General features: G+C 38.1%; 1 protein-coding gene across 1 annotated transcript in view; it reads left to right on the top strand.

The window, feature by feature from the left end:
• The window catches only part of DLK1 (delta like non-canonical Notch ligand 1), a gene marked incomplete at its 5' end in the record, with an annotated part of 352,334 nt that extends 340,065 nt beyond the window's left edge, over nt 1-12,269 (top strand). Inside the window, one exon of the mRNA XM_044061062.1 lies at nt 10,453-12,269. Coding sequence (XP_043916997.1) covers nt 10,453-11,197 — 745 coding nt within the window. The remainder of the gene's footprint in view (nt 1-10,452) is intronic.
• Between the last annotated feature and the right edge of the window lie 4,507 nt (nt 12,270-16,776).

Here is a 16,776-nt window from a genome sequence, read left to right as displayed (position 1 = left end):
CTAACTAATTAAAATCCTGATCTTCACAGATAGTCTCTCTCCTATTGCTCTATGCACCCCTCTATAGCTACTCATCTCTAAATGTACCAGCTCCTATCACACTGTATTAATTAAAAATTCTCAATTCCTAAACTGATAATCAAATATCATTGATAAAAGCCTATCTGTAATTAAAAAAGTAAAAATAATCAAATTATACTTAAATGTAAACAAACATGTCACATTAAAACTCAAAGATTATTTAAAACTGATAGACCCAACCAACTCTCCTTAACTACTTTACCTAAACAATTAGCAAAACACCTATCTGTAATACAAAACTTAGAAAAATGCTACAAGATAAAACTATACACAAGACCCACATACTTATCCCATTACTTTGGCCCACTTATGACAACAGAATCCTGTACTCTAAACCAACAAAAACCCATTAGCAACTAGCAACCTGAAAACTATTACCAAAACTGTAAGCCTACAAATTCCGCATATCAAAACACCAATTTACCTACCTATGACTATAGAAGCTCCATTAGATCTCCTGATCTTAACCTATTACAAGTTACTATAACCTACTGACAAATAGGGTTCATCTAAACATACTAGCTAACCCATTCCTAGGGCATTCCTCTATTTAGCTATAACGTGCCCTAGCCTCGCATTGTAAATTAAATTTATTTTTTTTAAATTTATTTTTAGTAGCAGTCTATCGTGCCTTCTAACTTCAGCTTACACTAAAGTATACCCGTAAAGCTACATATTCCCATCCACTCATCAAGACTCCCTTTGAGAGAGTCATTTTAGGGTTCGCCTGTGCTGACTGGGGACTCATTAGTATACTGTGGGAGCCTCTCCAACCTCCATCCAATTCCCACCATGTCTCTATCAGTTTCAGTGCTCCACTTCTGCCTATTCTCTTGACTGCATAGCTCGGAAGACTGCGGGACCCTCTGGAGGTACAGTATGTCCATCCTTAACATCTTGATATGGCTTTTTGGACCTCAGGCACATCAGCTTTCTGAACAGGTTTCTATGCCAACAGCATAGCTCGATTTTTTGGTTGCGGGTATTTGGCATCTGGGCAGCATTCGGATCCCATTTGAGGTTACCCTTCCAGTTGGTGAGAATGCTCTCTTTAACTGGTATCCAGTTGCCATCTGTGGCATTCTTTTCATCTTCTATGGGAAGAGGGTTTTGGGGTCTTCCACGGATGACCCTCCCCTGGTAGAGATTGAATCCCCTTCAGTATAGGAGTGGCATCCCAAAATGATTTTCTAACCCCACTTCTGGCCATGTTGATGTCAAAAGAGAGAAATTTTTCAACTTGGGCCCCAGGTCCCCTTCCATTTTTACTTCTTATTAACTAAATATTACCTATTGGGTAATTTTTGGGTTGTTTGTTTTTTTGTTGGGGATGACTATACAATTACTTTTGGCATTTAGCTTGAGGCCAGCTCTGGCACCGTGCTGTGGTGTTCTACTTTATTTTTTGGGAGGGGCTTGCCTTACACTTCGGGCCGATTAGAATGAATTATGCCCCTTTGCACCAGTTGTCTGAAGCTGGTCAGGCTCAAACCTTTGCGTGTTGGCCGGAGAAGAGTCAAAATATATACCGTGGTCCGAGATCTCCATCCTGAGAAATCCTGGGAACACACAGTCCTTCTGTACCTCTGTTGACATGTACACCACTCAATTCTAACCATGTGGGGACCTGTCCTTGAGCCAGTTTAATTTCCATCTAGTGACATAGGGTTTTATATTAGCTGGTGTATTATATATAATGCTATGAGATATATTGTAATCCATCTAGTGGAAGTAGTAGTGATTGTGGACCACCTTCGGCTATAATGCTTTGGTAACAGTTTCAAAGAAATCAACCAGTCTAAAGGGCAGCAGGCACTGTAACTAACAAAGCTGAACTGTATCAGTTTCAAAGAAAGGTCCCCGCAATATCTTTATTTTATGAGGTCCAGATTGATTCCATGATAGCTTTGCACCAAGCTAGCTTCAGTCTAGGCTTATGGGCTCTTAGTTTTATGAGCTTGCAGGATAGGTTTGAGCATGCCTTTGGACACCTGTTGCTGTACACTTATTTTGGGGACACATACAGGCACCAGGCTATGAGATTGAAAGTTGTTTTATGTTTGGGTATAGCTCTTCTCATATTCATATAGCGGTGTTCAGACAAGGTGCTGGTTGAATGTTTGCTCTGTGTTTTTTGCTTCATGGAGGGTGTGGCCTTTGGTGAGCATCTGAGATTGATGCTGGGCAGCACTGATGCTGGATAGTTTGCATGAGCTGGGGGGTGGGAGTGGGGAAGAAGTTTGTGTCATACCTGTCAGCTCTGTGTTCTGACGTGTTGGAAGTCATTGCTATTTGTAGTCACTCTGACTGACCCTGGGTCTATTCTGGCATTAAATCCCAGCACATTGAAATTAGTTAAAGAAATGACTATCTTTATGTCCTTGTTGAATGTTTTTCTTTTTCTCTCTAATTTTCTCTTAAGAAGCTGGCCTTTTTTTTTTTCTTTAGTGCCCATAGTTTTTGCTAATACTGATCAGTGATGCCTTCCTTTTTCATAGATTTCCTTTATCCTTCTGTTGTATCCTTTGTTATTTGTTGGGGTCTTTTGTACAGGACGCCTATGGTGAGTGTTTGGCCTTTGGTTCTTTGGGCCTTTTGGGATTATACATTCCTGCTGAAGGTGTTCATATGATTGTTTTATTTTCATATTCTGCGTCTGGGTCAGATTTTCCACAGGCCCGGGCTTTGAAGGATTCAACCTCGGTTTTGGCTTGTGTGTGAAATTTTAGAGTTTTGAGTTTTTCCTGTGGTTTTCTGTGCAGGGTTTGGGGTCGGGATTGGAATATCCAGTGAGATTAGTTATGAAGATGATTTACCAGTGAGGATTGGTCTTGATGTACCAGTGAGGGAGTGTATGTTTCTGTGAGAGTGGGAGTGGTTTGTGCCAGCATTTGTGGATTGTAGTTTATAAATCCATACAGCTGAGTGGCTAGTGTGTTGAGCCTACTAGTCCCAGTCTATGTATGTTTGAGTAAAGTCCCCCAATATGTGGTGTTTGAGAGAGAATCATATTTTCCAGTGTTTCCTTCAGGCCGAAAGGGGGAGTCTGGGTTAGGGAGGGTGGGTGGTCTGTAGCAGGCTATAAACTGGAGCAGTTTTTTGCACTGGAAGTGCAAAATATGTTAGTCTGATGCTGATAGTGTTAACCAACCTGGAGGAGTGGTGGGTATCTTTGTGTATCGCATGAATGCTCCCCTTTTTTCTCGTTTCGTCCAAGTTTGGGGTAAAAGCATGTAGAAAGAGTATATAACCTGGTAGTGCTGGGGTGCTCGGGAGCCCTGAACCAGGTTTCTGTTACTGCACAGATATCGATGTTCTCCATGCTAAGGAGAGTTTTGAGTGCGTGCATCTTGAGGTTTAGACTTCTGGCATTGAGTAGCATTACTCTTAGTTTCTTATCCCTTATGATACCTATGGAGGTGGGTTTGTCTTTTGAGCCTTGCCTAAAAAAGGCACTATGGGGGTAGCAAGAGCCTTTGCCAATATCCAAAAACCCAGGGGTGAGAGGTGCAAGCCATCCTTAGCGAAGCATCGTGGCTTATCGAGCATATCATCCCAAGCTGACAGGCATTGGATCCCCTTTGAATGACACCAGTACTTAAGCCAATTGTTGAAATTGATCATCTTGTCTTCATATTGTGGCATCATTCTTGGTGAGGGTAAGATGCTACTCAAGGTTAGGGTCATACCGGCCTGGGCTACATGCTCAGAGAGCTCCTTTATGTCTCTTTTCATGTAGTCCAGGGAGGTACGTCTCAGGTCATTCACATCAGCATGGACAATGACTGAGTCATATTTGTACTTGCCTTGGAGTGACCTGAGTGCTTGTGTTATGTGGCGGATCCTAGCACCCGACAGGCTGCTCACCGTGACCCTCTCCTTGTTCAGCCTGGTGAGCAGGACGTCAGTGTGCTTGATGATAGAGTCACCTATTACAAGTGTATCAGGTGTGTTGTTTAGTCTTAAGGGCTGTGACTGTTCGGCACACTGGCTTTGTGAGATATGTGTTGCACGTGTTTTGTTTTGGGGTAGCGGTTGCTTGGGTATCTGCTTTGGAGGTCTCTGCTGCTTAGGCAGATCTTTATTTAGGGCCTCCGAGTTTGTTTTTGTGTGATTATGTGTTTGATTTGCTGTTGTGGTAGGTCTATGTGAGACTGGAATTGTAGTGAGTGTGGTTTCCTTCTCCTCCTGACTGGTTATGCCAGTACTGAGTTGAGAGAGCTTAGCCTCCAGTTTGGCTATATGGTTGCATCTCTCACATGTGTTGGAATTTGTTGGGAGGAGGAGAGGGTTGTCTGTGTACATGAGGCAGTTGTAACATTGCCCCAAGATTCCCAGATTCACCAGCTGGACCGGAGAGGAGATTGACAACTGACCTTTGGACATGCTAGAATAATATTGGGAATTCCTTAATAATTGAAAACAAGGGCCAGTGGGGAGTGAGGGTGTAGTGCTTTTAATTTTTAGTGCTGACTTATATAATTGCTTTAGTGAGCAAGTGCCAGGTAACTTAAGTGCAATGTGTTACAGGTAACTTAAATGCAAAAATGACAAACAGTAACTTTCTTTCAAGTGAAACAATGAAATAAGTGCAGTAAGCAATGCAGATATCACTAGTGATCCACAGAAGCGCTGAGAAGCTGTGTATTAGGTGGAATTAACATTCCAGGGAAATAACAAGCAAACAAACAACAAGCATATAAACAAAGCTAGATTCAGCAGGCCTGGATCTAGTCTATGCTACAGCAAACAAGGTGTACCAATTTCAGTAAGATACAGTTCAAATATTCAGGCACTATAAACCTTAACCAGAAATTCCCAGCTCAGAAGGGCAGAGTCCAGCCTCTTCTCCCACAAGAGTGCAGACCACGAACCTTCTAAATGTAAAATAACTGGCCTGAAGCCCAAGTGCTTAAACCAAAACTAATACACTTTAAGAATAACAGACACTGGGCTCTCAATCAGCAGTTCCCAACTTAGAAGGATGAAAGCTATCTGCCCTGCCACCACAGTGCATGCCACAAACCTTCCTAATGTAAAACAACTGGTCTGAAGCCCAAGTGCTTAATCCAAAAGACTTAGAATGATAACTACACTTTAATCAAGTTACTACCAAGCAGTAATAAATACAATTGAATACTTTAGAGAATGCCTGGATTAGTGCTCAAGTTACACAAACAAAGCTAGATCCAGCAGGCCCGAATCCAGTCTATGCCACAGCAAACAAGGCGCACCAACTTCATTAAGAAGCAGTTCAGATATGCATGCACTATAAGCCTTTAACCAGAAATTCCCAGCTCAGAAGGGCAGAGTCCAGCCTCTCCTCCCACAACAGTGCAGATCACAAACCCTCTTAATGTAAAATAACTGGCCTGAAAGCCCAAGTGCTTAAACCAGAATTAATACACTTTTAGAATAACAGACACTGAGCCCTCAATCAGCAGTTCCCAACCTAGAAGGATGTAAGCTACCTGTTCTGCCACTACAGTGCAGACCACAAACCCTCTCAGTGCAAAACAACTGGTCCGAAGCCCAAGTGTTTAAACCAAAAGGCTTATAATGAGTTACACCAAGCAGTAATAAATACAATTGAGTACTTTTAAGATGATGCAAAAGTAAAATAAAGTAGGTAGAAACACAAGTACAGTAAAAGCAGATGAAATTTTTTTTTTCTGAACAAGTGCTGAGATCAAAGAAACAGATTTGAGTGCTGAAACTAGAAAACTGGCGAGTTGTAAGAAAAAAAAAACTAAGCTAGAAGGCTTCCCCCCAACACAGAAGGGCTTGGGGGCTTAGAAGCCTACAAATAGTCTATTCCACTTAACAGGAAAGGCAGGAAACAAGCTTAATTTTTTTTTTTTTTTTTTCCAGGGGACTCTCTTTACTTTAACCATGTCTGCAGAACTTGGAACTTTATCTCTCAACATATATTAACTGTCACTAACACCTCTCATTTAAAAAAAAATTTCAAGTCTCACATAACTGACTTATGGCTTTGTTCCTGCCCGTTGCCTGGCTAAATACCATTCCATCTGGCTAAATACCATTCCTCCTGCACTTCCCTTCACATTAACCTCTGTTCCTCCACTAAGGAGTTTACTTTCTCCATATACACTCATTGTCTTATTCTTCTCAGTCATACCTGTTTAACTGACCTCCTTCCTCTCTCTTTAACCCCACCTACTTCTTGGTATCATACGCTCTCATAATCTATCTTTCTTAGTGCTTTCTTCTTAGCCTTACCCAACACCTTCCTGTTGTCTCTCTGCTTCCTCCTCTCTTTATGTTCCATGCATAAGCCTGTCAACATAACTTAATACATCAACTAAGTCTTAAACCATTTTTGCATACTATAAATACTATCTCTACCTAGATCATGGAAATTTAACATATGTGACATTTAATAAGTTTGTATTATTCATTGTATGCAATGGCTACTCTATCGTTATGTATTTTAACCTCTTTATGCACATAATATGTTTGCCTTGAAACTGGTAACTATTTTTACTTTTGTACATAATGTACTTATTATTATTATTATTATTATTATTATTATTATTATTATTATTATTATTATTATTGTTATTATTAGCATTGTTATTATTATTATTATTATTATTATTATTATTATTGTTGTTGTTATTATTATTATCATTATTATTATTATCATTATTATTATTATTATTATTATTATTATTATTATTATTATTGTTATTGTTGTTGTTGTTGTTATTGTTACCTTTGTCTTGGAACTTTTCTCCCTGTGCCTCTACTGAAAAGGGGCTTGTGCCCAGTTGTACTTCCCCAGTAAACAAATGTTAAATAAATAAGTAAAATAAAATAAAATAACATAAAATACTTATCTTAAAAAAAGAAATCAGTGAATGTTAGCACTTTTCATTCCTTACCATACCAAACTTTGTTAGTCATGAGTGCAACTTTTTTGATACCTGTTATACAATGAAAACCAATTCATGTTGAAAATGTTTATAGTTTGGCTAGAACAATTAATGTGCCTTTTATAAATATAGCTTCACCCACAAGAAATCTGGTTGAATAATGTAATATCCCACAAGTCCATGGAGCTATATTGAATAAAAATAAAGGATTTAGCTCCCTTAAGTAGAGAAATGGAACACATGCATCAACTTGTGAAATATAAACTTTCATCCTCTGCATAAGTAGACAGAACTCTCCAAAAACAATCTGACAGATATTTAAAAACTGTCTTGAACTCACTCCCAGGACATCAGGACTCCAAAAGCATCTTCATATAAACAGTAGGATGCATGCACCCTCTTAAGCTCTTAAAAGAAAAAAAAATGGAGCAAACTGTGTATATCCTAGTATACTGTGCAAGTGTGGGTACAAACATGTCCCACACATTTGCAATGTGTTATTAAGCTTTTCCTAATCATGGATGGCAGCAAAATGAGAATACTAAAATAAAAAAAATAAGCATTTTTAAATAATGACATTGAATTATTGCAATAAGCCACGATGGGGGGGGGGGGGGGGGGGTGTAATGCTTGTTCATCTATGATTTGCATTTTTTGTGGGTAAATTAACCATTACCACACACACTTATGTCTTATTGCTAAAATATTCCTTTAAAACAATTTAGTGAACAGATCCTTTTCTATAAAGGACATAAAGATACAGGCAAAATTCAGGCTTATTGCAATTAATTTAAACTGGAAAAAATAATTTTTGTTGAAAAAGAATATGTTTTGCTTCAACACAAAACCATTATATTATATGATTGTGTCAATGAACAATGCGGGCAAGTCAAAACACTATTCTAATGTCCACCTAATGGCTTTCCAGCCCTATACATGGGGTACATACATACAGGATTTCTGCATTTTATTGAAAATGCCAGTTGATTGACTGTTTTTAAAAGAAGATAAAATTAATTTCCCCTCATTTGTGAGACTATGGAGTTTGTCCTATAAATTAAAGGGGGTATAGGGACAAAAACCACCATATTTTGATTTGGGAGCCCAAAAAAATAGCAATCTATAAACAATCTTATGTAATGAAGTAATGCAATATGTAATTAACACTTTATCTTCTCTCCTGTGTCTCTCTTCCACAGCTTACAAATGAAATATTCAGAGTTTAGATGTAAAGATCTGAAAAACATAAAATAAATTGAGTTAAATAGCATCAATGAAAGACAATCAGCCTCATGTGCTGGTCAAGTTGAATATTATAGCAATAACCCACGACTGGGTGTGGGTAATGCGGGATTTACCCACGGTTGGAGTGGTTTGGTCCTGAGGGCGAAGCCCGAGGAACCAAACAAAGCCAACCGTGGGTAAATACAGCATTACCCACACCCAGAAGTGGGTTATTGCTATTACACTATGACATTATTTAAGAAAAGAAATAATTACTTTTCTTAAATAATGGCATTGTATAATGCCTCTTTGCTGCCTTTCTGCAGCTGTCTGGTATCCGCAGCAGTTCTGATGTACTGTGCATGCCTACGCAGTACATCAGAGCTGTGGCCAAAAGCAACGGAGAAAGCAAGATCTCCGTTGCTTTTTACTGTTTTGCTATGTTAAATAAGTGTAACATAGTGAGACAGCTTTAAAATAAGCAACAGAGATGTCCGTTGATTATTTTAAAGCTGTCTCGCTATGTTAAACCCATTTAACATAGCAAGACAGGTTAAAAAAAAAAAAAGCAACGGAGAAAGCAAGATCTCCGTTGCTTTTTTTTTTTTAAACCTGTCTTGCTATGTTAAATGGGTTTAACATAGCAAGACAGCTTTAAAATAAACAACAGAGATCTCCGTTGCTTATTTTAAAGCTGTCATGCTATGTTAAACCCATTTAACATAGCGAGACAGGTTTAAAAAAAAAGCAATGGAGAAAGCAAGATCTCCGTTGCTTTTTACACACTATGTCGCTATGTTAAAGGAGTTTAACATAGCAAGACAGCTTTAAAAAAAGCAACGGAGATCTCCGTTGCTTTTTTTAAACCTGTGTCGCTATGTTAAACTCTTTTAACATAGCGAGACAGTGTTTTAAAAGAGACTTATACTAATGGAAAAAGTCCGGGCGACCGGACCTTTTTCCATTAGTATAAGTCGATTAATGGAATATTAATGGCGGGTCATGGTATAATTATGGATTTGTATTATTGTTCTTTTCTTTTCCATTAACTCCCTGTACAGATCCCATCATTTAAAACACTGCATCCAAGACAGAGTGTCATAGGCATCCTTTATAAAGCAGCCCGTATGTATATTAGAAAACATTGCATTTCACACCTGTATTGATAAGCATAGTTGCAACTTAAGTTGCAGTTATACAAGTTTGTAAGTTAAGATGGAAAACGTGCATTTTGAGTGAGGGAATAAACATCATGACTAATTTCATTTTAGCATGGGAACTGCAAAAAATGCCACCCGAATTCTAGAAAGTTATGTCAGCTACCATTGCCTACTGTTTAACTCTAAGCAAGTCACTTAAACAGGCAATGCTCTGGGGCATAGTTATTAACTTACTTGCTGAAGAATTGGCAACAAGGGCCAAAAATAAGGGTGAACAAAAAGTCCAAAATCAGCAATAATATTTATGTATCACTCCAATGCAGTTGTAGTTAGTAAAACAACAGGTTTTGTATCGACATGCCATTTTAGAACAATAAGACATTTGAAACTGTAATATCTGACACAAACATTTTATGAAGCATACAGCAAAATATAAGGCAAAGTCAAGGGTGCTCTAAAACTCAGAGACACTTTAAAGATATGCACCTCCACCCCTGGAAAGGGACATTGACATCTAGAAAGTTTATGTGGTTAACAAAAAATGTAATTAAAAAATAAATTGTAGACATGACTACATCCTGAAGATGTATTGCTTTTGTATTATTTGACATGATTTGCTGATATTCTAGACTGTACTTTATTCATTTTGCTTTGTTTATAATAATCTTTCTTAAATGTGGCTGAGTATTCATGTGGTATACATGTGGACATGTATGTGTTGTTGAATTAGTAGAAATATAAATGTATTGAAACAATAAAACATCATATGGCATAATTATAGAAATATACTTACGCACACAAAGTCAGGAAGGTACTTCAATTGATGTTAAATATAACAGAAAATCTGGAAAGCAAAGTTAGTTTCTGTTCAGTTCTTAAAAGAATACACAGCATGGTTGTATTTCTTTATTTCTACAGAATTACCTTCCGTCCACTTAAAAGATTTACAACTGAAAGAGTATGATGCCTTTATATATAAAAGATAATATTTTGAAACTAGCAGTATTTATGGTAAAAGGCAATGTTTCGTTAAAAAAATAATGTCTTCCATTCCTCCTAATATGTTGTTTCCCTTTTACTTGTTTCAGCTCTCCATGTCAAAATGGTGGCACCTGCACAGATGATAATGGTTTTGCACCATATGCCTCATGCCAGTGTCCTTCTGGCTATACAGGAACATTCTGTGAAATAGATAAAGATGACTGTGACCCTAATCCATGCTTCTCTGGTGGGATATGTACAGATCATGGAAACAGCTTCAGTTGTCATTGTCCAGATGGCTACACTGGACAGCTGTGTAGGACTAGAATATCAACTTGTCTAAGTAACCCATGCGGAAATGGAGGAACATGCCACAAGAATGAAGAAGGTGGATTTGAATGCATTTGCAAGCAAGGATTTTTTGGGAAAACCTGCAACTACATGAACAAAACTGGGAGCAGCTACATTTTCAGTCCAGAAGTCAGACATGCTCAGCATTATAATGTACCCCCAAATACTTTTCATAGGTCTGTACATCATCAACAGCGTGAACTGCTGAAGATCACAATGAAAGAGACAATACAGAATTCAGATCCACTCCTCAATAAAAGCCAGCTAATTTGTTTCATTGTGCTTGGCTTACTCACATGCCTTGTTATCCTGGGGACAACAGGAATTGTATTCTTCTCTAAGTGTGAGGTATGGTTTGCTAATGCAAAGTATAGTCACTTGCTGCACAAGCAGAGAAGCCACTTCCTGAGATCCAACAATGGAGAAGAGCTATCAGTTAATATCATTTTCCCAGAGAACATCAAATTGACAAACTACAGTAAGAATTACACAGCTATATAATTTTGTAGAGCAAGATGTCACATTTCAAGACAAATATTTTACACGATGCAGTTTATTAGTAAAGATGTCCTTACGGTACCGCTTCTGCATATCTGTTTATGAATTGAATGTATTTACATTACAGTTGTACTAAATATATTACCTTTATTTACTTATTTTTCTTTTATGTTAAATTATTTATTCAAATTAAGCAGCAGCCCATTTCATTCATTGCACTAAAATTAATTCTCTAGCTAGCCATTAGAAAGTATAACTCAATTAAGACATTAAGATAGATCATAGCATATCATCTGATTTTTGTGAGTGGTGTTAGACTTGTTATGTAACAAAGCTAAAGATTTGCACGTTAAATAGTTTGTTATTAAAATGGATCTAGAAGGTGGTTTAATATTTTTTCTATATAAATAAAAAGAAAGTGATGTACGGCAGGTCTTTTTGTCACACTAGTTTAAAATCTAAAAACAAAAAGCTCAGTTGTAGATTCCAGAAACATGAATTTCATTCTGAAGTGCCAAATCACATTTTGATGCTAACAAGTTGCTTCTAATTCAAATTCTTGTACCTGGAAGTATCTTATGTGGTAGGATAATCATGTGTTTCTTTTAAAAATGAAAGGAAAACTTAGTAGTGTCATTGATTTAATTTAAAATAAAAAATGTGCCATGTTTTCTATTCAGACAGAAGAGGTTATCATATGATTATAGTGTAATTGTTGCAGGAACCTAAAGCAGTCACAATGCAACTATTAAATAAAGAATAGAACAGCTATGGCAGTTCTGTCGTTATATATTCATAGAGCAATGTTTAGAAACTGCATTCGTTTAGTATAATTATTCTGAAAGTTAATGTGTTTTAAACAGAGGTAACATCATATTTTTTCAGACATGGCAATTGCATGCATGTTTTCACTTACAGCTATATGCTCCAAGTGTCATGTATATCTTTTAAGATTCTGCATAATTTTTACCCAGAATATTTGGATGTGCTTTCACTTTTTTTCTAATGTCCCCAAAAGCATGGTTATTTGGCGAAGCACTGATAAATGTAATTAAATCGATTAATTTCCATTGAATCTGCTAGTGGCACTGTTTTACTTACTGTGATATGAACTAAAACCTGAACATATTTTACATAATGTGCACAGAGTTAAAGAACTAAAGCAAGCTAATGTCACAATTTTGAGATGTTCAGTGGTGTAAAAGGGTTTAATATGCTTTCATCAGCTGCGACACAGAGCCTCTTTCCAAGAAAAAGAGAAGTGTTTGAAGCATTGAAAGTCCAGTACCCCTTTTAACTCTAAAGCTCTCATCCACGAGTGTCTTTCACAAGGAAAGACATCCATCCATCTGTCCATCCATACATCACTTCAACCAATCTGACTCCTGTTCTGACCCCTTAAACAACCAATATCAACTACTGAGACTACTAGAGAAGTAGGGAATGGAAGTAGATTGCCTGAACTTTCTTTTGCATCAAACACACATAATGCATACACTTAAGGGCAGTTTAGAATCACCAGTCCATCTACAATATACCTTCTGGGATATAGGAAGGAATAACAAAAAAGACAAATACTCTGTAATCAAACTGAGTATGAGTAGACAGCTAAGAGGACTAATTAAATCCAACAAAGCAAATATTGAGATAAAGACAGTATCCCAGATCAAGGACAGTCATAAGGCCTTTTTTAACTATGTCTGAAACATCAAATATAACATCTCCAACTTTACCACTCTCTCACCCTCTGCTGCCCCCAGGAAATACCATCTAATATAACCCCTCCAATGATCAGTTGGGAGCAGGTCTTAGATGTGTACTCTAACACCATGAATACAGCTTCAGTGAGCACTTGTAAAATCAAAGGATGCCTCCTAAACAGTCTATCAGGGCCACTGTTGTCACGATTTAACGATAGCCCCCACATACGCGTCATGCCATGTGAATGGAAGACTGAAATGGTCAAAAGTCTGCAGAAGGGTGGACAATTGGTGGATCTTGGGAACTACAGACCCAATAGTTTGACTAGTCTGATATGCAAAGCCATGGAAAAAAATATCATGAAAATGGTTAACAAAAACATAGGAAACATTCAGTCACTGGGACCAACCCAGTTTGGTTACATTAAAGGCAGATCATGCCAAATGAACCTGGATCTTGCCAAGGCTTTTGGCACCATCCCCCACTCTGGAATTATAGATAAACTCACTAAACTAGGTATAAATCCCTATGTCACAAGATGGGTTGCCAAATGGCTCACTGACAGAACCCACACTGTGAAAGTAGCAGACTCCAAATCTGACTTCAGACCAGTGACAAGTGGAGTACCACAGGGTTCAGTCCTGAGTCCTCTCCTGTTTGGTACTTACTTCTCTTAAATACAGGCTAACACAGAAGGTCTTTGGCTAATTAAAGTCGCAGATGACTGCAAACTAGGAGCCATAATCGAAACTCCTAATGATGTGGACATCCTACAGAAAGGCCTCACTGAGACAGATGCCTGGTGTCAAAGCCATGGCCTCAAGCTCAATGCCAAAAAGTGCATTGTCCTCCCCATTGGTAAAAACTCTGTACCCATGAACTACAACATAGGTGGTAGTATACGTAACACTGAAAGTGTGATAAGAGACTTTGGGACGCAGGTTGACAGCAGTCTCTCCTTTGATAATCACATCACCACAGTAGTCAGGAAATCCTTCTACGTGGCACACCTCATCACAAAAGGTTTCTCATCCAGAAAAAAAAGAAGTCATTGTTCCCCTCTATTCATCACTCATTAGGCCCATTATAGAGTACAACGCCCCTTTTGGTATGTACCTCACAAAACATCTACAACAACTGGAAAGGCCACAGAAATACCTCACAAAGAGGATTACTGGCCTTAAACAGATGCCCTATGCAGATCTTCTCAAAAAACTCCAGCTTTACTCCGTAGCATATCGCCTACTCAGAGGTGATCTCTGCCTAACATACAAAGCTATGTCAAACCCAGAGCTTTTGGACATGCTCCACTTAAAGAAATCCCAGTCCCTCTGAGCTACACGCTCTAGGGACCTAAACCTTGTCACCACAATAAAGAGAACTTGCCGGAGGGATAGATTCCTGTCCCAGAGATGTCCCATACTCTGGAATAAGCTACCTATCTATATCAAACAAAGCTCTTCATTAGCACTCATCGAGAAAAATTTTGATGATTGGATGGGAAATAGGGAATTCACCCCAGGGATCACCTCTGTGGCACTGCTCAACAGTGGCACAGGAAATTAATTTTCTTGGGTGGCAAAAGCCAGGGTACCTTTTTGGCTGGGCTTGTATAGACCCCAGGGCTGATAGCCTAGTACCTACCTATGTACCTACCTATGAACCTATGGACTAATTTGAGAAGATCAGCAAGGCAATGGATGAGGGCAAAATGGTGCATACTGCCTACCTAGACATAGCTAAGGCATTTGAACAATATCTTATTCAGAAATTGTGAACAAACTCATGGAATTAGGTATAAATTCATCTGTATCTTGCTGGATACAAAGCTGACTCACAGACAAGACCCATGAATTTAGGATTAGGGAGGCCACATTGTCAAAGAGGGCTGTCTTCAGTGGAGCCCCACAGGGCTCTGTGATGGGTCATATACACTTTGTCATTTATTTTATTAGATGCCAAGGCCAAAATCAAGGATGTCTGGCTTACCAAGTTTGAAGATGAATGCAAGCTAGGAACAATCATAGAAATCCCCCAATATACTAATATCTTACAGGAAGTTCTAATACAGGCAAATGACTGGTGCCAAAGCCATGGCTTAAAACCAATGACAAAAAATGCATAATAGTACTTTTTGAGAAGTCAGCCTGGCAGGGAAACTACCTTATTGATAAAACACACATAAAAGTAGAGACAGTAATCAGTGATTTGGGGACTCATATAAATAGAAACCTGGCTTTCAACCAGCATGTGTCTAAACATGTGATAAAAATCATTCAATGTCATTCAACATATAAGTAAGGGCATGGCATCTAGGTCCAGGGAAGCCATCATCCCACTGTACTCAGCACTCATCAGACCTATCATTGAGTATAATGCCCACTTCAGTATATACCAGACCAGGGACATGCAACAACTAGAATGTCCATAGAGGTTCCTCACAAAACAAATACAGGTATAAACACAATGTCCTACAGAGATCATCTAACAAACCCTATCTCTATAATCTGTCTCCTACAGACTGCTTGGAAGGAGATGTATACCTAGTATACAAGAAATCCTTGGATCCCACTTTGATGGACATTTTGCATATCCACAAATCAAACAGCACTAGAACAACTAGATCTAAGGATTTAAACTTTCATTGTGAATTAAATAGGACATGCTGGGGGGACAAGTATGTATCTCAGAGACTTTCCATTCTCTGGAATAGGCTTCCCATCCATATGGAGCAGAGCCCCTCCCTAGCCCTATTCAAGTGCAACCTGGACCAGTAGATGGGAAATCAGAAGTTCACTCCTGGTCCAACATCAAAGTCTCTGATGGACAGAGGCAGCCATTAAATCATCTCCTAACATACACTATCTAAAAAAACTCTAAGGCACAATAACTCAAGGGATGCATTGGTGGTGCATGGCTAGGCTTATAAAGGCCCCGGTGATCATTAGCCTAGCTTACACCTATAAACCTATGAAAGCTCAACTGATCAAAGGGAGGACATGTCGACTCCATGCTGAAAGTATGGTAGTCGATAAGCAAAGTGGAGGACTTCTTGCTGTGAGGAGACAATGCTTCTTACACTGCTACTGTGCCTCCGAAGGGAAGACATTTATAGACATAAGCAGTAACGGTGTGTTCTGTATTTCCAAGATGAGCATTGCTGGCCTAATAGAAATAAAATGCTAACCTAAAGAAATGAGGCTTTTTGAACCCATCAGTCCCTCTTTTGAATGCCCCCCCCATACAAAATGATGTTACAAATATTTCAAATATACTTTGTTGTGAAATGTTGTCATATATTTTACATCCTTGGAGGTATGTCAAGGTCTTGAGGGCAAGCTGAAACTAAAACATTTAGGTCTAGTGGAATAAGAAGTTGCTATGGGGCAGGGCTTGTATACAATGTTTGAAGTTAAGTAACAAAATAACTAAAACAATAACAGTAAGAATATTACAAATAAGGCATAAAAATTAAAATATTACATTCTTCTCTATGAATGAGGTTCAGTCAGCAAATTATGCATTATCTTATGGTAGAGCCTATTGTCTTCATCTGAGCAAGGAAGAAATATGAACGCAATGATAATAATATACTAACTCAGATAATTTTTCATATATTATAAAAACATGAACATACTTGCAGAGGACAAATTATGTGTACAATGAAAGTATATACATACATCCACAAGCATAATTATATAGGAGATGCTTTGGTTTCCTTAATCTTTCTATAGTCATTCATATAAGATACCATTTTTTTCTTTATATGAATTTTTTTATGGCTGGAACCATAAACTATCAGAAAACAAATGTCCAGAAATATGTTCTTCATCATCTATGTGATCCTTCATTTAAAATGTAAACTTCATGCTATGGTATTT

The sequence above is a fragment of the Protopterus annectens genome, chromosome 2.part0, assembly GCF_019279795.1.
Source record: "Protopterus annectens isolate FY-2018-M chromosome 2.part0, PAN1.0, whole genome shotgun sequence".
NCBI lineage: Eukaryota > Metazoa > Chordata > Ceratodontiformes > Protopteridae > Protopterus > Protopterus annectens.
Note: the sequence above shows the minus strand (reverse complement) of the source record. Positions and strands in the feature narration are given on the sequence as shown.